Source organism: Rhinoraja longicauda, chromosome 1, assembly GCF_053455715.1.
Source record: "Rhinoraja longicauda isolate Sanriku21f chromosome 1, sRhiLon1.1, whole genome shotgun sequence".
NCBI classification, from domain to species: Eukaryota; Metazoa; Chordata; class Chondrichthyes; order Rajiformes; family Arhynchobatidae; genus Rhinoraja; species Rhinoraja longicauda.
Genome location: NC_135953.1, coordinates 47,530,341 through 47,557,116, shown reverse-complemented (window position 1 = coordinate 47,557,116; position 26,776 = coordinate 47,530,341). Strand labels below are relative to the sequence as shown.

Here is a 26,776-nt window from a genome sequence, read left to right as displayed (position 1 = left end):
TGACATTTTACGGTCCAACTAATAAATGTCATTACTGAACCTCAGCCATACAAGGCAGACTTCCAGGTCAACGATTCCCAGCATGCTAACATTTTTTCATCAGATTGACATACACCACAGCATACACATCCTTCTATTTATTCAATTTACATCATAGATCTTAAATTGATCAACTGATTGTACTCAAGTATATAACATTTACAACTTGACATAAATACACAGATAATGTTACAAATGTACATAGTAATTATGGTAAAATAAATAATTCAGGTGCTTTGATCTTGCTTGAATGCAATAGTTATTTTTGATAGCTAATATAAATTCTATTATAAAAACGAGTATTAAATGCATCTGTATTCATTCTAACACAGTACAACCTCACCCTGATCTTCAGTATTCCAGACACCACTTTCAACATATAATGCTATAAAAGTGTTTCCTCTCTCAAAATCACTCAACACTCCATCATTCATCAACCCTTGTTTTTTATTGCATTCTCAAACATTTTCTCTCGTGAACACTTTTCACTGCATCAGATCATATTTACAACACCTTATTTGTTGCTGTTAATTCTGTGCAAATTAATCTGCATTCTAAGACATCAGTTTTTATCCAGTAAATTTTGCACGTGTTGCTGTTCCCAAATTCTGCTTCTGCCTTCATCCGTTCTTGGTTTTACACTGAGCATGTGAAAGAAAGACTTAGATTGTATTTTTAAAATTCGGGGCTCCAAAATCACATTACAATCAATGTATTTTATATGAGGAACAAAGTGACTGGTAGTCTATTTAAACAGTGTGCTATTCAAGCCACAGCTAAACAAGGCAGTTTATAGTTCTTGGTTAACCTACATGTTTTCATTGCATGCTTAGCTAGTAAAACTAAACATTCCATATGCCCTTATAATTTAGTTTAGTTTAGTTTAGAGATACAGCGTGGAAACAGGCCTTTCGGCCCAACGTGTCTGCGCCGACCAGCGATCCCCACACACTAATGCTATCCGACACACACTAGGAACAGTTTACAATCATACCAAGCCAATTAACCTACAAATCTGTACGTCTTTGGAGCATGGGAGGAAACTGGAGCACCCAGAGAAAACCTACGCAGGCGATGGGGAGAATGTACAAACTCCATACAGACAAGCATCCATAGTCAGGATCAAACCCAAATCTCTGGGTCTGTAAGGCAGCAATTCTACTGCTGCTCCACCGTGAGGTATGAGTAGTTGTCTATGTTTCCAATGCCTCATCATGACGTTTTTTGTTGGATTGCTGTGTGATGCAACAGGAGGAGATAGGTAAAGGATCTTTGTATTGTTAATATTGAGTGCAAGGCCATTCCTCATATTTGCTTCCAGACAATAGCTAGGACCGTGACTGAGCAGATGCAAATGCAAGCACTGTCTGCATAATGCAGCAATTTCACTAAATTTTAGATAACTTCAACTATGGAACGTAGTTAGGTTCTTGTGCAAGTTACATTTTCTTGGATTGTATGCTAAGATGATAAAAAAGAAACATTATTATGCATTTTTAAACCATATTAAGTGCCTGCCCTACTATACTTAAAGATCTAATGTGAGCGTCGTGCTGGTCGGCAATTGCTGGTTGGTGTGGACTACATGGGGCGAAGGGCCTGTTTCCATGCTGCATCTCTAAAGTAAAGTACAGAAGTTAGTGTCTTTACATTGCCTTGTTCAAGCTGCCCAAATACATTACCTCACTTATCTAGATCAAATTCCACCCTTTTCCCCCAACTGCCAGACCATTCTTGTCTTCAAGGTAGGCATATCTTCCTCCAGTTTGTGTGCGGCCTCACTCTGTCAATGGAGGAGACCCAGGATAGAAAGGTAAGTATTAAGGTGGTCGTGAAGCCTTTTGGCACACTGGCGTTCATCAGTCAGGGTATTGAGTATAGAAGTTGGGATGTTACAGTTGTACAAGGTGCTGGTGAGGCCATTGTTGGAGTAGTGTGCCTCCTCCTGCACCTATTTTCTATGTTTCTATGTTTCTATGACCAACATCTGCAACTCCACTCACCGTGGGAATTCACATGGAGCCAAGCTGTGCTGGATTTTGTTGGGTGTGTGGAAAAGTCTTTGCATCAGTTCTATTCAGGCCCTCTCCCTTCCTTATACTATTGCATTCACAACTATATTGGTCCACTTGTACAAAACTTAAAACATTCATTACCTTGTTACCATTTTTCACCTTGCTCTAAAATTCACAGGATCCATTTTCGACTCGTTCATCCTCAATGTCCAACAACTTCCACAGCTATCTAAATAAACCTTGTATCCTGTAAGGGTTCCTTTCCCTTCTCCCACCTTATATTTTCAGCACGATGTGCTGATTGATTCAATGATATTGGTGCAACTGGAAACATGGGAAATGGCTACACCTTAATCCCCTCTGTTGTGTTTATGTACTGAAAGCCTAAATCCAATGCAATATTTCTTTTGAATTTATTCAAATTGACACTGAATCTTATGGTGACCAAAAACACCTGGAGGCTCTCTATCAATTTGAATAGAAGTCAACATAATTGCAACATTGTTTGAAGAGGATTTTAAATAAATATTTAAAGACAACACTAAATGTACCTCAGTGTAAATTAAGCACCATTTCAAAAGCAATGATTGAATACTAGTACATTAATGCCAAACTCATACATAAAAATCTGTGCATAAACATCTTTGAACAGTTATTAGACGTTTGTGGGATACGAAATACCCTTATAAATTTTGTTTTGCAGCTTATAAATTTTGGCTGTAGACCAAAAGGTATGCACACTTGGATGGGCAGAATGACGATTCATAGTACTTCATTGAAAAATGCTGTATAATGTGTTTACACATGGAAACTTCTCTGCCATTCATTTATAGCTGATCTATACCTGCCTCAGCACCTCTTCGGCAGTTTTGTACGTGCGAAGCGGTGTCTCACAAATCCGATTGTTTTTTAAAGATGTGACCAAAAAGGATGATGAGGGCAGAAATGTGGACGTTGTATGTATATGATTTCAGCAAGGCATTTTACAAGGTTCCGCATGGTAGTCTGCTCTAGAAAGTTAGATCACATGGGATCCAAGGAGAGATTAATTTAAGAAACGTTTAGACAGATACATGGATAGGATAGGTTTAGAGGGATATGGGGCCAAATGCAGGTAGGTGGGACTAATGTAGATGGCGCCTGTTGGTCAGCATGGGAAAGCTGGGCCGAAAGGCCTGTTCCCGCACTATATGACTAGTGTAACTGGACCAAAACAGGGCACAGTGTTTCAGATGTGGCCTCACCAACACCCTGTACAACTGTTTAAAAAAATCCCTATTCTTAAAATCCAACCTTTTTTAAATGGACAGCATACCATTTGACTTCTTTACTTCTGAAGAAGGGTCTCGACCCGAAACGTCACCCATTCCTTCTCTCCCGAGATGCTGCCTGACCTGCTGAGTTACTCCAGCATTTTGTGAATAAATTGACTTCTTTACTTGTTGGACTAACTACTAACTCTGTGACTCATGCACTAGAACACGATAATCCCTCTAAACGTCATTCATTTAATTCACAAAATTGCTAAATATGGCATAGCAGATGAATATCAAACTAAATATCTCTAAAAGTTATAAAGTACATTTTTGTATTTCAAGTTGCAAAAAAGGGTATACAAAATTATGGGTGGCATAAATAATGTAAATAGCGAAAAACTGTTTTCCCTTAGTAAAGGTGTCTATAACCAGAGGACACAGGTTTAAGGTAGGGGGTTTAATGTAGAGGGGATTTGAGGACTACTTTTTCTATCTAGAAAGAAGTTGAAATTTGGAACACATGCTGGAGGGCTGGTGGATTCAGAGACTCTTACACATTAAGTATTTAGACAAGCTCTTGAAACACAATGGCAGAGAAGGCTGAGCTAAGGGGCATATACTGGAAAGTGGGATTAGTGTGGATAGCTGTTTGATGGGCAGCAGTCATATGGGGGGATTATGGACACCATTCACGCTGCATGAACCTGTAACTCTAAATAAAATGATAATTATGGTAAATGAGCTTTGGATGTGTAAATAATACTTTCAAGTAACCTCTAAACAGAGCAAAATGTCATTGTGGGAAGTTACCCAATGAAGCACTCCTTCACAGGGCAACATGTTTGGTAATCTAAATATGGTTTCCCAGAAAAAAATAATTTGGGAGATTCATGTGAAAGTCCCACACAATTCTGGTACATCATTTATTTTGAACTGTTTAAACAAGGATTTGTCTCTAAGATTACTGTGGGATGCCCATGTCAATATCATGGCTTCACACTATCTGCCACAGAATGGATATGGATGAGCGATTATGTAAAATGTCCAGGCAAGAGGAATTTGCCAGTCCAAGGTTCTCCAAAGAAATACAAAATCCTGCTTCAGTCACGTTGCCGCTTCCTATCTCAATTACATGTTTCTGAGAGACATGTGCAGTTCCCAATTGATTAGATATACTTAGCAAGGTATGTAATGATCTACAAGTAACATAGATGACCTTGGGTCAGCAAGAGTCACAAGCATCACGACTATTTTTTTAAAAGAAAGCTTATTCACTGCTTATTATGCACGTTAACCTATCTACTCAATTAGCTTAAGTAGATCCTGGAAAATTCAGAATATTTTCCCAAAAGTTACCTGTTTTCTAACTATTGTAATAAAACTGATGACGTACACAAGCTATGTAATACATTGTCATTTAGATGTTCAATAAAACCTACATTTCCACATTAGACTGCTATACACAAAGATTGAGGGACAGGATGAAAGGCAAAAAAAAATCATGAATGTTATCTATGAACCATTTATAACAAGGGGTAGAAGGTTATCACTAATATGCTCTTCCCTTTACTTTAATCTATATTAGATTGTCAAAATTCAACAAATTGTACTTCATATAGACAAATGTGTCATTCTTCCTCATCTGGATATAACTACCCAACTGATTTTGGATGATCAGCTATGATCTTATTGAATGGCGGTGCTGGCTCGAAGGGCCGAATGGCCTACACCTGTACCTATTTTCGATGTTTCTATGTTTCTATGAAGGGTTCGATTACTCCAAGATTAAAGCCACACAACAGCATCTGCCTGCAGGCCATAAACGACACCGATTCCACAATCAGTGCTTCAATTTCCAATGAGCAAAAAGACCAAATATTATCCAAATTGTTTCAGACTGTAGATGACAAACCATTCGAAAGCAGATTTGTATTTGATAATACCGGAAAAATGTAGTTTTTTATTTAATTAGAGGAAAGAGGATGGTCTTTTCATCTGCAAGACTACTTTTCCGCTTTTCTAAAAAGTTGTTACATTGGAAATATATTTCATATGTTAATAGATAAGACTTCAATTTACTTGCGGCAAATAATATTTTGTTTACTTTACCCCACGTCTGAGAGTATATATTTTTGATGGGATCAATTACAACCACTAAATTTGCAAAGCATTCCTTCCATAAATCAGATCTATACGTACATTGGATCTAATGCAGTCCCAACTGCCAAAATAAACACAATAGCGAGATAATGAGACCATTGCTAACAATGCAAAAGAAGCCAAAAAGCATTCAAAAATCACTGGGAATATGAAAATACCTTGGGGGTATAAGAGAAAATAGGTCAAAGTCATGCAAGCAGTACATTTGTGCCAGCTGTATAATATGTAATGCAATACCCCACAATGTATATATTGTTGTCTTCTCAGCAAGCCAGTCTTCTTGCCAATTGTGATATTTCACTACTTTATTTACTAGTTCTGGCTGAGCCCATATGCTTAGCAGATGAGCAGTCTGCATTCAGATCCAGAATATAAAGCAGTAAATGTGTTGGGTGACTCTCAATATTATTAGCACACAAAACTTAAACCATTCATTGATTGTGTCATACAAATTAATATGACAGTTTTCCTGTCAGCAGTTGGCTGGGAATTGTTCATATCACTTTCATGGTCATGTCCTTCCCTTAAATCCATAGTAGTCCAATATTTGTTAGAAGCAAATACTAATTTGCAACTTTTTAATACTGAAAGCGATTTTGCTTTGACCGTGACAATATTAATGTTACAAGTCTGCTTTGATTATTGCACAGGTCTCCAACATATTCAATATCCCTGCTGCAAATGATGTTGGTAAAAGTTTGACCATTACCTTATGAAATGACAAATTAGGAGCAAGAAGCCAAAAGAGCCATTCCCACTTCCATTTCTTATGTTCTCTAAGTAAGCCATGAATGTGTTCTTAAACACTCAACAAGTTTGCATGTTAAATACATTCCATTCAACTTAAAGGGTAATTCCTTGCATGCATTCATACTACTTGGCAGAAACCTGCCACATGCAAGAACAAATAGAATAATCTCTCTGTTTTCATCCCAGATCTGAATATCCAAGCTGCTACCTTCAAGATGAGAGGCTCAGTGGCAAGGCAGCATAGGCTGGTGCCTAACAACACCATTAAGTCAAGTCCAATCTTGACTTCCAGTGTTGTACAAAGCTTGCATATTCTCTCTGTTGTGTAGGGGTTTCCCCTGGGTGCTTTGGCTTCCACCCACATCCCAAAGATGTGCTGGTAGGTTAACCCACCACTACAAACTACCCAATGCTCTAGGGTATGAAAATAGAATAAAAGGAAAGTTGATGGGCATGCAATGGAAAATAGGTTGTGGGGCTGTAGAAAAAGAGAATTGCTCTGTTGACAGATGTGATGGACCTAATGGGTTGAATGGCCTCCTGTGCTGTTATAACAAAGGAATTTTAGCAGTTTCATAAACAAATGCAAATAAACATAGCGATTAAATTAATAAGGGGGTCAGGATCTTTCTTCAGATTGATTGTGGGGGGAACTAAAGTTGAAAAAGAGGAGGGACAGGATGAAGCCTGGTAAGCGATAGGTGGATACAAATGAGGGGGGAGAGAGTTTGGATAGTCAAGTCAAGTCAAGTCAATTTTATTTGTATAGCACATTTTAAAACAACCCACGTTGACCAAAGTGCTGTACATCAGTTCAGGTACTAAAAACGAACATACAATGGCACACAAACATAACAGCACATACATAAACAATTCACAGCGCCCCCTCAGAGGGCCTCAAACACTAGGGAGTAGAAATAGGTTTTAAGCCTGGACTTAAAGGAGTCGATGGAGGGGGCAGTTCTGATGGGGAGAGGGATGCTGTTCCACAGTCTAGGAGCTGCAATCGCAAAAGCGCGGTCACCCCTGAGCTTAAGCCTAGACCGCGGGATAGTGAGTAGCCCCAAGTCGGCCGACCTGAGGGACCTGGAGATAGAGTGGTGGGTTAGAAGATTTTTGATATGGGGGGGGGGGGGGGGGGGAGCCCGTTTAGGGCTTTGTATGTGAATAGGAGCTTGAAGTTGATTTGGTACCGTACTGGGAGCCAGTGGAGAGAGGCCAGAATCGGGGTGATGTGGTCCCTTTTACGGGTGCCTGTCAGGAGTCTCGCTGCGGCGTTTTGGACCAATTGCAGGCAGGACAGGGATGATTGGCTGATCCCAGTGTATAAGGAGTTGCAGTAGTCTAGGCGGGAGGAAATAAATGAGTGGATGATTTTTTAAATGTCATCAAATTGGAGGAATGGTTTGATTTTAGCTGGTAATCAGATGATTGGACAAAGGCCAGAGATGAAAAGACTGAAAGGTATGAGAAAAGGAAATAACTGAGAATTGCAAATCCAGAGGAAGAAAAGTAGGTAGAAGGGGAGGGAGGGGAGAAATGGGTGTGATCCACATGGGGCACAGGTGAAAGTGGGTGGGTGGATGGGAAGGGAGCGGAAAGTGGGGAAAGGTTTTGATAAGTTACCTAAAATTGGATAATTCAATGTTAGTACCTTTGGGTTGTAAGCTATCCAAGCAGACTATGAGGTGTTGTTTGTATAGTTTGCTTGTGGCCCCACTCTGCCCATAGAGGCAGCCCAGGTCAGAGGAGTCAGTATGTAAATGGCATGGGGAGTTAAAATGGTTAGCAACCAGCAGATCCAGTCGGCCTTGACCGACCCTGAGTCTTCTTCAGACTGAAGGATCTCGACCCGAAACGTCACCCATTGCGTCTGTCCTGAAATGCTGCCTGACTCGCTGTTACTCCAGCATTTTGTGTCTACCCTCAAGTGTCTTATCGTCTTCGATTTAAACCAGCATCTGCAGTTCTTTTCTGGACACTTGAGGGTCTCGATCCAAAACGTCAACTATTCCTTTTCGCCAGAGATGCTGCCTGACCCGAGTTACTCCAGCATTTTGTGTCTATCTAAACCAGCATCTGCAGTTCCTTCCTACACAATAGTTATATTAGATTGAAGTGCAGAATAAGGAGGACAAATTCCAATGCTCTTCCGGTTAAAAAGAAGGCATTTATACAGAGCCACTTTAAGGATGTTTCAAGATGCTTTTCCATTAGATCTTTTGTTTAAAAAAAAAGTGCTGACCTGTAGCAAACTATAACAACATTTTGTACAGTAAACCCCCTCAAACAGTGTGATACCGATCAGATAATTAGCTCTTTTGAGACAGAATGATAAACAATAGCCAAGGCACTGGATAATCCTGAACATTAAACCAATTTTAAAAGATGTTGGGAAAAGGCTCTGGCAAAAAGAAATATAATGAATAATAGTATTTCTGAGTTACTGCCATCTACTACTTTTTCAGTTTCTCATTCTTTCACTCTACTTGGCTTTCCTTGTTAAGCCTTTTATACATTGTTTATATAGATTCTTTTAAAATTTCATTTCTTGTGCTTTGTATTTCAAGTGCAGATGATTTTTGTCATTTTGCATTCTCACAGAAGCACTCCACACATCAACTTTTTCTAACATGTCTAATTTGTCTATTCCCTCCTTCAACAGGTAGATTACTAAAAATGAGGTAAGTGTTCCTCCATGGCCAATGCAGGCTGAGCCCAGCAACTTTACCTTAAAGTTTTATATGCTTCAGACTGTGGTGATGCCATTGCACTGACCTCTCTTCCTCATCACTCCCCTGACCCTAGTGACAGATATTACATCTGGAATATATTGCTATTTCCAAACTTGCTCCTCATGATATTCAACGCAAAAGATTACTGACTCATCGTAAGAGAGTGGGCTATATATCATAATCATTTGCCTTTTTAAAAAATAAAACCCGTTTTTGGGATGCTGTTTATAATTTACGGGGTCTGGAATCAATGTTAATGTTTCCCAGGTCCATTCCTTCCCAAATGCATTCCACTATTACAGTACGATAGGATGTACCCAGACATTGTGATGCAGAAGACGGGGACTATAAAATCGATTCAAGACTACAAATATATCAGGCTAGACACAAAATGCTGGAGTAACTCAGCGGGTCAGGCAGCATCTCGGGAGAGAAGGATTCCCAATCTGACCTTTCTGTCCTGGGCCTCCTCCATTGTCAGAGTGAGGCCCAGCGCAAATTGGAGGAACAGCACCTCATATTTCGCTTGGGCAGTTTACACCAATGACATCGAAGACAGTTTCGAAAAGGGTCACAAGACGGGCATCACACTGGTGGACCTCACCGCCGCCTATGATACTGTGTGGCTTGATCTTGAAGCTCCTCCGAACCATCCCTGACCGTCATTTAGTGCGGTTCCTTGCCAACATCCTTGCCAACCGCAGTTTTGTACTCAAAACCAGCGATGGACAATCCAGCCGACTGCGACGCCTAAGAAACGGAGTCCCCCAAGGCCCAGTACTGGCCCCCTTGCTCTTCAACCTCTATATCAGCAATCTGCCACGCACGACCTCGCGCCAGTATGGATACGCAGATGACTTGGCCCTACTGCACTCGGACAAGAGTTGGTCAAATGTTGAGGATGTGCTCTCGGTGGATATGGAACTTGTCGCAGGCTACCTTAAAACCTGGAGACTAAAACTGTGTGGCAAAAACCACCACAACGGCCTTTCACCTGAACAATAAGGAAGCTCAATGCCAGCTAACCATCAACCTCAATGGGTCACCCCTACCCTACAACCCATTCCCTACATATCTCGGGGTGAAACTAGATTGGCAGCTGACCTACAAGCAACACCTTGAAGCCCTCCGTGCTAAAGTCTTGGCACGGAACAACCTCCTGCGTTGCTTTGGCCGGATCGTCATGGGGCACCAGGACATCTATTCTTCGAACCAGTGCTCTTGCACTCGTGTACAGCGCCACTGAGAACGCCGCCCCAGCATGGTGCCGCAGCGCTCATACCAGCAAGCTAGATGCCATCCTCAACGACACCATGCGGATCATCACGGGCTGCTTACGCCCTACTCCAACGGATCTCCTGCCGGTGCTCGCAGGTATCGCACCCGCCAAGCTTCGCAGAGAGACTTCACTCATAGGCTGGTGTGCAAGGCCCCATTGGACGCCAAACATCCTTTGCACCACCTCGCCCAGGATTCACAGCAACTGGGACCTCAACACCTGTCATCTCGTCACCCCTTCTCCCGTCATGCAGCGACCCTCTGTGGCTCCGGTTTAAACATACCAGGAGCATGGAGAACCAGCTGGGAACAGTCATTGCGACCTCCTCAATTCACTGTCGCATCGAACACCACAGCCCCACCCGGCTCGGACATGCCCCGCATAGAGTGGGTCGTCCTGAACCGGCTCCGCACAGGGGTCGGCCGGTTCAAGCCAGGTTCATGCATCGTTGGGGTTGCGCTCATCAGCAGCCTGCGTGTGTGGAGCAGACCAGCAAACAGCGCAGCACGTCATTTTCGACTGCACTGTCCTCCGTCCCCCTGGTGGAGAGGTAGACAGGCCCTTGACAACAGCACATTGCACTGGCTACAACGCCTGGAGGGCGTTACATAATTTCTGCTACCTCAAACGCAAGAAGAACCCCAGCGGTATGAACATTGAATTCTCTAACCAGGTAGTCCCTGATTCTCCTCTCTATCCCCTCTCCCTTCCCAGTTCTCCCACTAGTCTTCCTGTCTCCGACTACATCCTATCTTTGTCGCGCCCCCTCCCATGACATCCGTCTGAAGAAGGGTCTCAACCCTAAACGTTATTAATCTATAACCTTCGATTTAAACCGGCATCTGTAGTTTTTTTTCCTACTAATATATCAGACTAGTGCTCCACAGGTCTATGTGCTCCTAAAGCTCCTTCAGTAAGTTCACACTTCTTCCTACTCCTTTTCGCACATGTTAAGTAATGGATGAAATTCTTTGTATTTCTTCTGTTTTTTTGTTTATTTTGTTTTTTAATTGATGTCTTTTAACATGTTCGAAATAAAATAAAATGAAAAAAAAAAATGAAAAAAAAGTATAGCACATCGCCCCAGATATCAAAGAAGATTTACAGTGTTGGCTGCATGCATCTTTTGGCATGTACAAATTTCATGACTAACTTAGTTCCATCCGTGCCAGCTGTAATTTGTTCAGAACCTTTTCATACCTCTAGTTTCCCTTCCCTCTGACTCTCAGTCTGAAGAAGGATCTCAATCCAAGACTTTACCTATTCCTTTTCTCCAGGGATGCTGCCTGACCTGCCAAGTTTAGTTTAGTTTAGTGATGCAGTGTGGAAACAGGCCCTTTGGCCCACTGAGTCCACACCGACCAGCGATCCCCGCACATTAACACTATCCTACAAACACTAGGAACAATTTTTTACATTTATACCAAGCCAATTAACCTACAAACCTGTACATCTTTGGAGCGTGGGAGAAAACCCAATCGGTCACGGGGAGAAGGTACAAACTCCGTACAGACAGCACCCGTAATGAAAATTGAACCCGGGTCTCCGGCGCTGTAAGGTAGCAACTCTATCACTGCCCCACCGTGCCGCCTAGCATTTCGTGTCTATCTTTAATTCCAGATTATCAGCCTGTTAATACGTGAGTGGCTTGCTTGGTCATTTTACAGGGCAGTTAAGAGTCACAACTGAATTTTTTTTTAAAAACAGCTCACTGCAAACTTGCATCAAAACTGGCAAAGCAGGAAAAAAAAAAGTTTTTTTTTAGTAGAAAAGTAGGTCATGGACGAATGAGTTGAAATAAAGTAAGACCTCTACTTGGGTGAAACCACATGATTTAAAAGTGTCAGTAAAGATCACATTAGACTTCTTTGACTGTGGAATGTGTTGCTAATGACAAGGCTGTGAGACATGCCCTGGAGACAAGACAATACAAAAACTAAGTTTAAATTAAGCCAAAAGGATAACAGGCAGAATAGCGCATTTTGATAGAGTTTAAACAGAGCCAAATGGATGAAAGGCAGAAATGGCCCGTTTTGATGGAGGCAGAAGAATGAGAAAGTTACTTACAGTTTGAAAATTCAATACAGAGTCCTGAAGGTTGCAATGTGCCCAGAAGGAAGACAAGCTGCAACTCACGCGAGTGTTTATCTGTTTATCTTGTCCAGGAGGACAGACAAATATGTCAGGGAGAGAATGGGATGGTGAATATGGCAGGCAATTGAAAACTGAGTGTCACCCCTTTGGACTGAGAACACAAGTGCCTTGCAGTAAGAGAGAGATGTATTGCAGCAGCTCTGGAATCAGATTTAGGGCAGGCTGGGAGAAGATTACAAATTTTCTTCTGTAAACTACAACAGTAAACAGGATAGGTTTCTTGCAACAATCTATTAATTTCAAGATATTATATTTTTATTATGGACTGCTTCATTGATCAAATTTAAGTTCTCTAACTGAGTTGTCAAAGTTGAACATAAAGCTTCAATTTATGTATTTGCATTACTAGTCCATCAATACTAGTCAATATTCTCAATGATGTGCAACTAATAGAGAGAAAGAACTTGTATTTGTGTAAAGTTTATTACTCTATAAATGGTATGTCATACAGCACTTCGTACCCAAACATTTCTTTGATGTGAAGTCACTTTTATAATGCAGGAATAATAGCAAGCTTTAACTCAAAGTTCCACAAACAAAAGGATAAATAACAAGCTATTAGGGAAGGTGGTTGAAAAAATAAAACTGTGACAACAGCACCAGATGAACACCTATTTCTAATCGAGCCACAGGACTTTTTAAATCCACCCGGAAGTGCAAATGGTGCCTTGGTTTAATGTCTCATGGGGATCACAGCACCTTCAGCAGTACAGTATAGCTTAATCACTACAAATTATGTTCTGTTCAGGCCTGTGGAGTAGGGTATGATCCTATCGATGGACGACTTCACGATTTACAATAGTGGACATACAGAAAATAAATCTTTGATTGAGAGAAGGTTCAACATTCCATTTAAGGGTTTGGAATACAATACATAGACACAAAAAGCTGGAGTAACTCAGCAGATCAGGCAGCATCTCCAGAGAGAAGGAATAGGTGATGTTTTGGGTCGGACCTCATCTTCAGACTGAAAGATGGAGGCTCTTGGGGTAAAACTGGAGTGAGAAAAGGCCAAAACAAACAGGGCTGGCAACAGATTACCTCAGGAAACGCGGGGTCCATAATAGCCCATTGTTGGCTGGGGGAGATGTTGTTTGGAAGACAAGGATGCGAACAATGGATCTAGAAGTACAGGATGGGGAGGGGCAGGGGGGGGGGGGGCGGAGGAAGGAATGCAGGCGTTACTTGAAATTAGACAAATCGACGTTCATACCATTGGGCTGCAAGATGCCTAAGCTTTGGAATACAAAACGGATATAATTTATATTCAAACTATAAAAGGTTCAGTTAAACATACACTTCATACACTTCATACACTTCACCTCCAATTTCCATCCTGCCCTTAAATATACCTGGACTATCTTTGACATCTCCCTCCCGTTTCTGGACCTCACCATCTCCATCACAGGAGACAGACTAGTGACGGACATTTACTACAAACCCACCGACTCGCACAGCTATCTGGACTACACTTCTTCCCACCTGGTCCCCTGCAAAAAGTCTATCCCCTACTCCCAATTCCTCCGTCTACGCCGCATCTGCGCCCGGGATGAGGTGTTTCACACTAGGGCTTCCGAGATGTCCTCGTTCTTCAGAAAACGGGGCTTCCCCTCCACCATTATAGATTAGGCTCTCACTAGGGTCTCTTCTACATCCCGCAGCTCCGCTCTTGCTCCCCCTCCCCCCACTCGCAACAAGGACAGGATCCCCCTCGTTCTCACCTTCCACCCCACCAGCCAGCGGATCCAACATATCATCCACCAACATTTCCGTCACCTACAACGGGACCCCACCACTGGCCATATCTTCCTATCCCCTCCCCTCTCTGCGTTCCGCAGAGACCGTTCCCACCGTAACTCCCTGGTCCACTCGTCCCTTCCTACCCAAACCACCCCAACCCCGGGCACTTTCCCCTGCAACCGCACGAGATGCAACACCTGTCCCTTTACCTCCCCCCTCAACTTCATCAAAGGACCCAAACAGTCTTTCCAGGTGAGACAGAGGTTCACCTGCACCTCCTCCAACCTCATCTATTGCATCCACTGCTCTAGATGTCAACTTATTTATATCGGCGAAACCAAGCGCAGGCTCGGCGATCGCTTCGCTGAACACCTGCGCTCGGTCCGCATTAACAAAACTGATCTCCCGGTGGCCCAGCACTTTAACTCCCCCTCCCATTCCCAGTCTGACACCTCTGTCATGGGCCTCCTCCAGTGCCATAATGAGGCCCGCCGGAAATTGGAGGAGCAGCACCTCATATTTCGCCTGGGCAGTTTGCAGCCCGTTGGTATGAATGTCGACTTCTCCAACTTCAGATAGCTCCTCTGTCCCTCCCTTCCCCTCCTCCTTCCCAGATCTCCCTCTATCTTCCTGTCTCCACCCTTATCCTTCCTTTGTCCCGCCCCCCTGACATCAGTCTGAAGAAGGGTCTCGACCCGAAACGTCACCCATTCCTAAAGTTGCTGGGAAAATTGCCTGGGGTTGGTGAGGGATGAAAGGACCGGAGAGTGGTCCCTCAGGATGGCGGAGGGGGTGGGGGATGGAGAAGATGCAACAACCACTGGTGGAATTGCATTGGAACTGGTGGAAATTAAAGACCTATCTGACCTATGGGCTTCTCCATTGCTTTGGAAGAGACAAATGCAAATTGGAAGGACAACATCTCATATTCCACTTAAGTAAGTTACAACCCAAAGGTATGAGTGTAGAATTTTACGATTTCAGGTAACCTTACACCCCGTATTCTTCCTCCACACACATTGCTTGCTTCTCCCTTTGTTCACCTCTCCCATCGTACATGGTTCCATCTGCGCATCATTCATCACCTGAAGAAGGGTCTGAAGAAGGGTCTCAACCCAAAACGTCGCCCGTTCCTTCTCTCCCGAGATGCTGCCTGACCTGCTGAATTACTCCAGCATTGGGTCTACCTTTGAGTTAAACCAGCATCTGCATTTTTTTCCTAAATCATTCATCACCAATTGGTTCCACTCATCACCCGATAGTCTCCGTCTCTCACCCCCTGTATTGTAACATACTAACATTTTTTCTTCTTTGCTCAGTCCTGATGCAGGGTCTCGATCCAAAATGTTGACCTACACCTTTTGCCGCCAGATTGTGCTTGACCTGCTCAGTTTTTCCTCCTCCCTCGACTGTCTAGGGACCCTGATAGTCCTTTCAGGTCAGGCAGAGGTTCACTTGCATCTCCTCCAACCTCATCTAATGTATCTGTTGTTGAAGGTGTGGATTATTATATATTGACGAGACCAAACGTAGATTGGGCGATCATTTCGCTGAACACCTTTGCACGGTCCGCCTGTACCTACCTGATCTCCCGGTTGCCAAACACTTGAATTCCCCTTCCCATTCCCACACTGACCTTTCCGTCCTAGGCCTCCTCCATTGTCAGAGTGAAGCTAAATGCAAATTGGAGGAACAGCATCTCATATTTTGCTTGGGCAGCTTACAACCCAGGGGTATGAATATTGAGTTATCCAATTTACGAGTTATCCAACTTCAAATAACCTATGCATTCCCTCTCTCTCCATCCCTCCCCCACCTAAGTCGCACTGGCTTTTTCGTTCTCACCTAGTAAACAGCTAACAATGGCCTGTTTTCTTTATCACCATTCCTTTTTTATATATCATTTGTTCTATATCTCTCTACTTCACCGTCAAAATCTCTTGTTTCCCTTTCCCCTGACTCTGGTCTGAAGAAGGGTCACCCACACTCATGACCCGAAACATCCCCCATTCCTTCTCTCCAGAAATACTGCCTGTCCCGCTGAGTTACTCCAGCATTTCGTGTCCATCTTCAGTTTTTCCAGTGATGTCTTTTGGTCCAGACTCCAGCACATGCAGTCTCTCTTGCCTCAGGTCATGTGCACAATGTAATTTCCTAGTTGCAGGTCATTCACCAGTCCACTCAAACTGAATTTTAACGTGCACTTATTAGTGCAGACTAATTTCAATCCAATAACCTTCAAAAAGCAGTAAGAATTTACAAAGCCATCTACTGTGATTGGTTGAATAAAAGATGCAACAAGAAAGATACAAGATCAATCACCCGTTCAAACTAGTTCTATGTTATCCCACTTTCTCATCCACTCCCTATGCACGAGGGGAAATTTACATGTGGGAGGAAATCGGAGCACCCGGACAAAACCTACATGGTCACAGAGAGAAAGTGCAAACCCACACAAACAGCACCCGAGGTCAGGATCAAACCTAGGATCTGACACTGAGGCAGCAGCTCTACCAGCTACGTCACTGTGCCTCCCTTATATAAATATCAAAGCGACACAGACATTAGGTATGTAAGAAAGAACTGCAGATGCTGGTTTAAATCGAAGATAGACACAAAATGCTGGAGTTACTCAGTGGGACAGGCAGCATCTCTGGAGAGAAGGAATGGGCGATGTTTCAAATCAAGATCCTTCTTCAGACTGACACCCATTCCTTCTCTCCAGAAATGCTGCCTGTCCTGCTGAGTTACTCCAGCATTGTGTCTACAGACATTAGGTAACTACCAATTTCATGTTATCTTTGCTTGTACAATCATAAAAAACTAAAAATCTGAAATAATGCATGAAGAGATTCCAGAAAACATATTTAGCATCATTCGCTGAATGTGCAATCTTTTAGCTTGAAATAAAATTTAAACCAAATATCAACTTTTCATATTTTTGGTTGCCAATCTGCATGAGGTCTCATTGGACACCATTCTGAAGCAGCCAGTCAATGGAAATCACACTTTGAATAGTGCTCCAAAATGGATAATGCCAACAAATCAAAGAATAAAACACTATGAAGAATGAGAAAACTAATTAGAACTAGTTAAATAACATTCTTAAGGGAATACTGTAATTAAAGGCTAACAGCTTTATCATAAAGTAATCTACCTGCATGAATGAGAGTGGTTTCAAAAATGAAGGTGTTATCATATCATATATATACAGCCGGAAACAGGCCTTTTCGGCCCACCAAGTCCGTGCCGCCCAGCGATCCCCGTACATTAACACTATCCTACACCCACTAGGGACAATTTTTACATTTACCCAGCCAATTAACCTACATACCTGTACGTCTTTGGAGTGTGGGAGGAAACCGAAGATCTCGGAGAAAACCCACGCAGGTCACGGGGAGAACGTACAAACTCCTTACAGTGCAGCACCCGTAGTCAGGATCGAACCTGAGTCTCCGGCGCTGCATTCACTGTAAAGCAGCAACTCTACCGCTGCGCTACCGTGCCGATAGATAGCTGTATATTATATTGTAATTACTATCTACAACAATAACATTATGAGATTTTAAAAAACTATATACACTGAACTTTCCAGACATGCAAAAAGAATCATGAATGGGTTTCATTAAATTTATTCAATAATCTGCGTAGAAATGCCATTTACTTTGTAGATGGTCATATACTGTTTGCTGACTGCTTTTAGTAGGATTTTAAAAGTACAGTTTTGCTGCAATCTATAACATTGGAATCTCAGCTGTTCTGCTAATTGACCTTTGATGTTTGATGGTAATCCTTTTGTGTGCTTTTCCTAGAAGTACATAACATAGTGCAATGTCTGCTATTGAACAGACACAGCCTCTAGCCACTGATGTGGTGACAATTTAAAATCCTTACCAATTTTTCATCAACTGTTATGAGTTGCGTGTCCTGCGTTTGAGTCTGTGCCAGCCGCCAAGTGGAAGTGCTCAATGACCTGCGGTCCAAGACAAAACAAGGTCAGTAGAAAGCATTTCTTACAATATGATATAGACAGAAGTAGCTACAAAAACAAATTGATTATTAATATTTGTCTTAAAAAGCAGACCGAAAGGATATATAGAAATACTGAAATCTTATTTCTCCCAGTTAGTTCTGATTGTTGTGTTCATGTCAGTCTCATTCAGCAGCTCACAACAGGCTGCACTTTACATCATCCTGCAGGCTTTTGGTCGCAGAGATTGCCAATGGCCACAACTTCACTGTAGTGTGTGAATGCAGCTGGCTTGTCACGAACAAACCCTGCAAGGAGGCAGCAACTAAAATTTCTTACAGCAAGCTTTCAGCATAATTCAATCATTGTACAAGTTTGAAGGAATTTAATATCAATATATATTTGCAACTCCTCCAACACCCAATATTCGAGGGGAAAAAAGCTGCATCTTACTATCGACATTCTTCCAAAGCCCTCACTTAAAAAATTTACACTAGGTTCAATAAGTACAAGCTATCATATATAAAACAAAGTGGATTGTTTCCTTCCAGAAAATTGTTTTCTTTTGAACGGCATTTGACATTGTTTATTGGAAATGTTAAGATTAAGCAAGTACAGACTGGTTGAGCCTAGAAAATAGGTCAAATGTCATATAAAGCCAATTAAAATTTAAGCAATCAAGAGGAAGGAGTATTTACTTTTAATTTCAATAACCTGGATAATCTTACAATTAATTCAAGCAGTAGATAACTTTCTGGAAAGGGACAACAGATGAGAAGGCAGATACTGCAAGGTGCAACCAGTGCAGATTTATTAGACATGTGAAATGTTATTCATAGTATCAAATCTGATGTCATGGACAGCTACAAAAATATAATTAAATAGCTGATGAAATGTCAGCCTTCACCTCAGGGTGCAGGAACAAGGGCAAAAGTCGCTTAGGCTTCTGGATAAAATGCCTTTTATTCCAGATATCTGTACTTCTGAAATAATATTGTGGCTTCAGTGTATGGGCAGTGCAGTTTGATCAGAACAATACCAGGTCCCATGTTTGAAAAGGAAGGTGATTTAATTAAAATGTGGATGGTAATTAAAAAAGTTGATTGGGTCATTTGGGATGGGGATGTACAGAAAATTAAGAAAGAAAAGCATAAACTTAAAATTGGTTTCGGCAGAACACTGACATTTAATTGGCACGACCTTGACCCCCATTGAATTGCAGAACAGACTTGAGAGGCTGAATGGCCTCCTTCTATTCGTTATGCAGCAAATTCAAATTAATTTCCTCTGTCTCACTGAAACAAACTAGTTCCTTTTGTATGGTTTCCATTCAGTTTTTGATCAGAGTAGCGCATGACTTCAAAAGAACCCTGCACGTTCTATTTAGCTGTTCAAATTGTTTAAATTAGAAAGCTTTTTTTTATGGCTGGATTTGGAGATGAAGATTTTCTTCAGGAAAAAAAGACGAAGGAAGATTATATGAAATACTCTCTTTCCCACATGGATTATAACTCTGTAGTACTCTTAAGACGAAAAGGATACAGGGCTTCGAAAGAATCTAACATTGTTCTCAGAATTTTAAAATTCCTGTTTTGCAGACAAGTCCAAACACTAATTTTGTAAAAGTATGAGGTTACAACAAACAGCAGCTTTGTAGATGTCATCTAATGTTACACCCTTGATATTCGCTAAAGATGCAGTCACTGCTCTAACAGAATGACCTCTGATATTCCCTGAATGTTGTCTCCATGCCAAATTAATAAAACAATGCAAAATGCACTCTACTAACCAGTCTGCAATTCACTGTTTGAAATAGGTTTACCAAAGTTCAAGGATGAGACAAACAGCTGTCTAGACTTGCGAAAATGCTTTGTTCTGTCTGCAGTGCAACAAAGAATGCATTTAGCACCCATATACTGAAAGCGCCATTCAATCTGTGACATATGAAGAGGTGAACAAAGAAACTGCAATTTTTTTTTGCAAAGTATCAGACAACCTTGCAGAGGAACCTAGTACTAAGCTTTAGAATAGTTCTGTTTTCACATCAGGCAAGATGTGGTTGGTCCACAACTGTGAACTGGAGTTCATTCTGCCTAATACCAGATAGGTACAACTATTTTACTTGATAGATTTCAAATCGGAAGAGCAAAGCAGTTTAGTCATTATAAAACAGCTAGGCAACACCTTAGCTTGCCATATCGAGCTTATGAGATATAAATTATGTGAGAAAAAATATATTTTCACGGTTTTAAAAGGGCTAATTTGTAAATTTCTGAAAAGAACATTCCAGGCATTTTCTAGTTCTTAAATGTGTCCTAATCTTGCGACACTATCAGAAGGCTATTAAAGACTATTAAAGGAACACCCAAAAGTTATGGTGGTTTTGATTCACAAGCCATAGTTTTTTTAAAAAACCCATAAAACAGCACATATCAGTGCTTCGATATTAAGCCAAAGAATATTAAAGACTATGATTATTGACAAGAGCATGGCATCACTTTGACCCCTTCGTGGTGCCTTACTGGCTTCTGAAACAGTTTAAGAATGCTATGGTTTTTGAAAAAAGGTAAAAATTCACCCCATTCCTTGAATATAAGGTCGAACATGGCCAAAAAAGAATGTTTATTTAATTTTAAAAAGTGATCTCAATCGCAAATTTTCTTCAGGCCCATTAACTGTTGGCCTTATTGCACGGCACTAAAATCTATGGTTGATTTGTAGTACATCATTAATAAATAATGGATCAGAGCATTCTACATTTATTATTCGTAGTAGTAGTCGTAGTAGTAGTAGTAGTAGTAGTCTACTTTTAAACCACTAGGAGGAGCTGAGGCCAGCATAGATCATCCATAATCATATTGACTGGCAGGGAAGGTTTGTGAGGCCTTGTGGCCCACTCCAGATTCTTACCTCTCTGATCAATACCTTAAATAAAGATTAACTCAGCTTAAAATGAATTCTAGAATCTAAAGCAAGGTAGATATTCTGCAATGAAAAAGCAGAATTAAAATTCTCTTGTGTTATAATTGCATCTATCAAAACCCTATTTTTAGAGTGATAAAACACAGAAACAGGCTCTTCGGCATAACTTATCCATGCTGACCAAAATGCCCCATCTAAGCTAGTCTCATTGACCCATGTTTGACCCTTATCCCTCGAAACCCTTCCTACCCATGCACCTGTCCAAATGTACTTTAAAATGTTATTGTACCTGCCTTAATTATTTGCTCTGCAGCTGATGCCCCTCCATGCCCCTCAGGTTAAATTTAATCTATCCCCTTTCATCTTAAACCTATGCCCTCTAGTTCTCTATTCCCCTACCCTGGGAAAAAGACTGCAAACATTCGTACACCTTGATAAGATCGTCCCTCAGCCTCGCCCTTTCTTGGGAAAACATCAAAAGTACAAGGATAAAATTATTTGCCAGAGATTTTATTGCAGGAAGAATCAAACAGCTATAAAATAAATGACAAATACATATCTGCATCAAAATTGGCAACCTGTAGCACAATTCTTACTTTCAGATAACATGAATTTCTGCTTATATTTTTGGGCTAATTGGAATCAATTGATGAGCTACCTTGGTGCAATGGTGGCAAAAGGGAATTGCTAGAAATAGTCAGTATGTCAGACAGTATTGATGGAGAAATAAATATTGTTGGATGTTTCAGTTGGTGAATGTGCATCCCTCAACTTTGCATTTGAGATGGCATGAAAGCCCCCAAAGTTCAGAATGCACATAGAGGCTACTTCAGGTAACTGATAACAGCATTTTTTTCATTAATTACCAAAGACTATGGTTTCCAGAAATATTATTTTCCAATGCCCACAACATTCTTCCCAAAGTATGATACGTAGAATTCTCCAGCTGGCACATTTACTGAACACTGGTTAGATTTTGAGTACCTTAATCTTCCTTTTGTGCATAATACCTCTTTAAGTATCCTAGGTTTTAAGAACATCCTAGGTTTTAAGGGACAGTACGGAGGTGCAGCGGTAATGTTGCTGCCTTACATCGCCAGAGACCCAGGTTCGATCCTAACAATGGATGCTTTGTGTACGGATTTTTCCCGGGTGCTCTGGTTTCCTCCCACACTCCAAAGACGCACACTCCAAAGGTAAAAATTGTAAATTGTCCCTAGAGTGTAAGAATGGTGCTAGTGTATGGGGATTGCTGGTCAGCGCGAACAGTGGGCCGAAGGGCCGTTTCCACACTGTATCTCCAAACCTAAACATCCTTCTTAGCCTTTATCAACACAATTGAAGGGTTGAGTACATGCATCCCATCTCTGTTCTGCAACCCCACCCTTTTATAAATTTCATATCATTTATTTAATTCCTTCCATCAAAATACATTGTGCACGCACCTCTCTGCTTGGATTTTACCTACCATGTGGCTAACCACATTGTAGAATAATTTCTTGATTAGTATGGGTGTCAGGGGATATGGGGAGGAGGCAGGAGAATGGGGTTAGGAAGGTTGAGATAGATCAGCCATGATTAAATGGCGGAGTAGACTTGAATGGCCGAACTCTGCTCCTATTACTTATGACCTTACCCCATTTTTGCAGAATGTTTATGCCTTTTTGAAGTTTGCAATCATCCTCCTCAGTTAATGACATTTCAGAGTTTCACATTATTTGATGAAACTTGTATGTCTACCAGGTGCCAACTCTTACCAGAGGTGCCCACTGTTTCATAACCAATAATCTAAGCAAAGTCAGTAAGTTGCCTACAGAAAGGGTATACATTGTCACTTATTATACTGATGGTGTAATAAACAGCAAGGAATAGGGACATTGTGCACATAACAGTCAAACATTTATAAATGAATCCAGTATCATTTGTCCAAATGGTATTTGATAAACCTATCCAGGCATGTTCACTTTTCTGTATATTTGTGATTAACATTACATTCTATATTAAAACTAATGCATTCTCTGCTGCCTTGAATATCATTCTGCTTTGTGGCAGTGAGAAACGGATAGACAATAGGTACAGGAGTAGGCCATTCGGCCCTTCGAGCCAGCACCACCATTCAATGTGATCATGGCTGATCATTCTCAATCAGTACCCCGTTCCTGCCTTCTCCCCATACCCCGCTATCCTTAAGAGCTCCATCTAGCTCTCTCTTGAATGCATTCAGAGAATTGGTCTCCACTACCTTCTGAGGCAGAGAATTCCACAGATTCACAACTCTCTGACTGAAAAAGTTTTTCCTCATCTCCTTTCTAAATGGCCTACCCCTTATTCTTAAACTGTGGCCCCTGGTACTGGACTCCCCCAACATTGGAAACATGTTTCCTGCCTCTAACGTGTCCAACCCCTTAATAATCTTATACGTTTCGATAAGATCCCCTCTCATCCTTCTAAATTCCAGTGTATACAAGCCTAGTCGCTCCAGTCTTTCAACATATGACAGTCCCGCCATTCCGGGAGTTAACTTAGTAAACCTACGCTGCACGCCCTCAATAGCAAGAATATCCTTCCTCAAATTTGGAGACCAAAACTGCACACAGTAGTCCAGGTGCGGTCTCACTAGGGCCCTGTACAACTGCAGAAGCACCTCTTTGCTCCTATACTCTACTCCTCTTGTTATAAAGGCCAACATTCCACTGGCTGTAGTATGAAGGATGTAGTATGAAGGTCTGATAGAGAGCCACAAAGGTTTGATCAACATACAACTAAACATGTCTAGGAATTGCACAGTACAACTCGAGCAATTCTCTACATATCTAGCAATTCTCTACATATCTAGCAATTGCTGCATGTCTAGCAATTGCACAGCAACATACAACTAAACATGTTTGATCAACTAAACATTCCACTGGAATTGCCAATACTGTGCAGTTGCTAGACATGTTTAGTCGAGTTTATCAAGGCTCCTATGGGTGTTTATAAGCTATATCCCCGCCTACATTTATATCATTGTAGTATGTGTGAGAAAGTATGACATTTTTTTCCCTTTCATTTGACCAAAGGACTTTGAAAATTAAACCTATCATGTTGCCGAGATTCCACAATTCACTTTACAATGACATTTCACCAGTGTTGAAGTTGTAATTTCAGGATAACCTCAGTCTGAATTTACACTGAAGAATATTTTGTATTCATGAACCTCAGGTTTATTTGCAATTAGTGATTACTTCGTGTAACCCTTTTACAACATCTGCCCTAACTGTAAACAAACTACAGTATTGATTTTGCTTTAAAACCCTTATCTGAGTGTATATGTGCTTAAATCATGTTTGATATGGCTTATTTTAACTTGTGGGGTACAGAGAAGAACATCTATGTCTTAATTAAGTTAGAATTTGTACCAGCGATTTAAGCAAGAGGATCAAATGTAATGAATTCTAGCATGCTGGTATATGAAAAAAGGTGGAAAAATTGTGAGGTGGAGTGTTAATAGCAACTTTAAGAGCAATAGACAAATAATTTAAAAATTGGAAATGTGAGATATTTATATTCTGTGATATTCTCTCATAGAACAAAAACTGTTCATATGCAGGTCCAGCAGCAATGAGGGCCTGCTGCCAAGATGGCGCCCAACCCAGGCGACTATTTGCATGCTCGCCACAGAAGCAGATCTACAATCACATATTACAATCGCTCCACACTTTTAAATCTCTACTCCGACAGCAACATTTCTTACTTTAACTATGATTACTAAACGTGATTCCCTTATCATGTATCTGTACACTGTAAATGGCTTGATTGTAATCATGTATCGTCTTTCTGCTGACTGGTTAGCACGCAGCAAAACGTTTTCACTGTACCTCGGTACACGTGACAGTAAATAAACTAGACTAAAAAACAAAGTGTCAGCCTTTATATGCCAATACCAGTAAAAAAGTGTTTATTGCAATAATTGAGCTTTATTCAGAGCACACTGGATTGTTGTGTACAATCTTTGATTCTATGTCCAAGGAAAGACACACTTTCTTCAGAGGGACCACTCCAAGAGGATCACTTGATCAATTTCTGCCAGTAGGAGTGCGGGAAATGCTAATGTTCTATAAGAACAATTAACTAGACAGTGTCTTCATTCCCCAGGCAACAATGAGGGAGAATCTCATTAAATTAAATCAGAGATTTGACAAGGTAAAATATTTTGCCCAAGATAAGAGTAGAATTAGAGATCATAGTCTCAGAATAAATGGTGGGCATAATTGGAACAAAGTTGGTATCGAGAAGATTAAAATGCACAGTATTCACAGTGACTTGGTAGTTTGGCATATTCATAGAAGACAGAAGGATGTGGTGGAATTATGATGTTCTGGCTGGAGGTCAGTCACCAATGGAGTTCTGCACAGATCTCTACTATTTGTGATTTATGTAAATGACTTGGACATTAATGTAGATGGTTGGTGAGCAAGTTTGCTGACAACACTAAAATTGGAGGAGTTGCAGACTGTGAGGAAGCTGTGAAAAGATGCAGCAGGATTTAGATCAGCTGCAGAAATGGGTGGAGAAATAGCAGATGGAATTTAATCCGAGTAAACTTGAGATCTTGCACTTTGGGCAGTTTAATGTAAGGGGACAGTATACATTTAGCAGCAAGACCCATAACAGCATAAATGGGCTGAGGGATCTTGGAGTACAAGTTCAGAGCTCACTGAAGCGGGCAGCACAGGTAGATAGGGTAGTAAAGGCGTATGGTATGCTGGCCTTAATTGCTAGGGACCGAGAATACTTTGCCAAGGGTAGTGGTGGAGGGGGACATTTAAGTGGCTTTTAGATCAGCACATGAAAGTGCAAGGAATAGTGGGATGTGGATCATGTACAAGCAAATGAGATCAGTTTAACTAGGCCCGTTCCTGTGCTGTACTGTACTATGTTCTAAAGTTGAAGAGGAATTTCTTCATTCAATAAGTTCTGAATTTTGGAATTATGTTCAATTATTTTATATATTCAAGACTGAAATTCTTTGATTCTCAAATGCTAGAGTAATTTGGGAAATTTTGGCAAATGTGAAGATCTGGAGTTGTGCAAGATCATCAATACTCACATTGAATGCAAGTCCTCCTATTTGTGTACTTAAATTTTCCCTTATGAATACCCAGGAGCAAAAATTCAAAAATATTGAGCAATTTGTACTTCAAGTTTGAAGCATGTTAGTTTTCACCTCTGCTCTGCCCTCTCTCTTACTGATGCCCCACATCTTCCATCCGAGATGTTTCTGCAAATTTTGTGTATTTCTTCGTGTCATACTTGTAATTCATCTTAAATTGCTTTCACCACTGGTGACAGTCTGTAATCAACAGTACTTCAACACTATTGAGGCTACAAAGCTCAATTACTGGTCTCCAGACAAAGCAAATTTGCAGAGACAAAATGTATAATTGTCCTTTTTATCCTGCATATTCACTCTTGAGAATTAAGAGTGTGATTAGAGCTTTCATTTAGTTAGAAGCATGTGGACAATCAAGGAAATTTGGGCACATACAGGTAAGCATATAACTAATACAGATCCCTGGACCATCTTTAATCAAAATTTTCTGGGCTTTAACTTGCACTAAACGTCATTCCCTTTATCCTGTATCTGTACACTGTGGACGGCTCGATTGTAATCATGTATAGTATTTCTGCTGACTGGAAAGCACACCACAACAAAAAAGCTTTTCACTGTACCTCAGCACATGTGACAATAAACTAAACGAATTAATCCTTTGACA

General features: G+C 41.0%; 1 protein-coding gene across 1 annotated transcript in view; it reads right to left on the bottom strand.

The window, feature by feature from the left end:
- The window catches only part of ndufs4 (NADH:ubiquinone oxidoreductase subunit S4), a 96,522-nt gene that overhangs the window by 51,183 nt on the left and 18,563 nt on the right, over positions 1-26,776 (bottom strand). Inside the window, exon 2 of the mRNA XM_078410078.1 lies at positions 18,023-18,101. Coding sequence (XP_078266204.1) covers positions 18,023-18,101 — 79 coding nt within the window. The remainder of the gene's footprint in view (positions 1-18,022; positions 18,102-26,776) is intronic.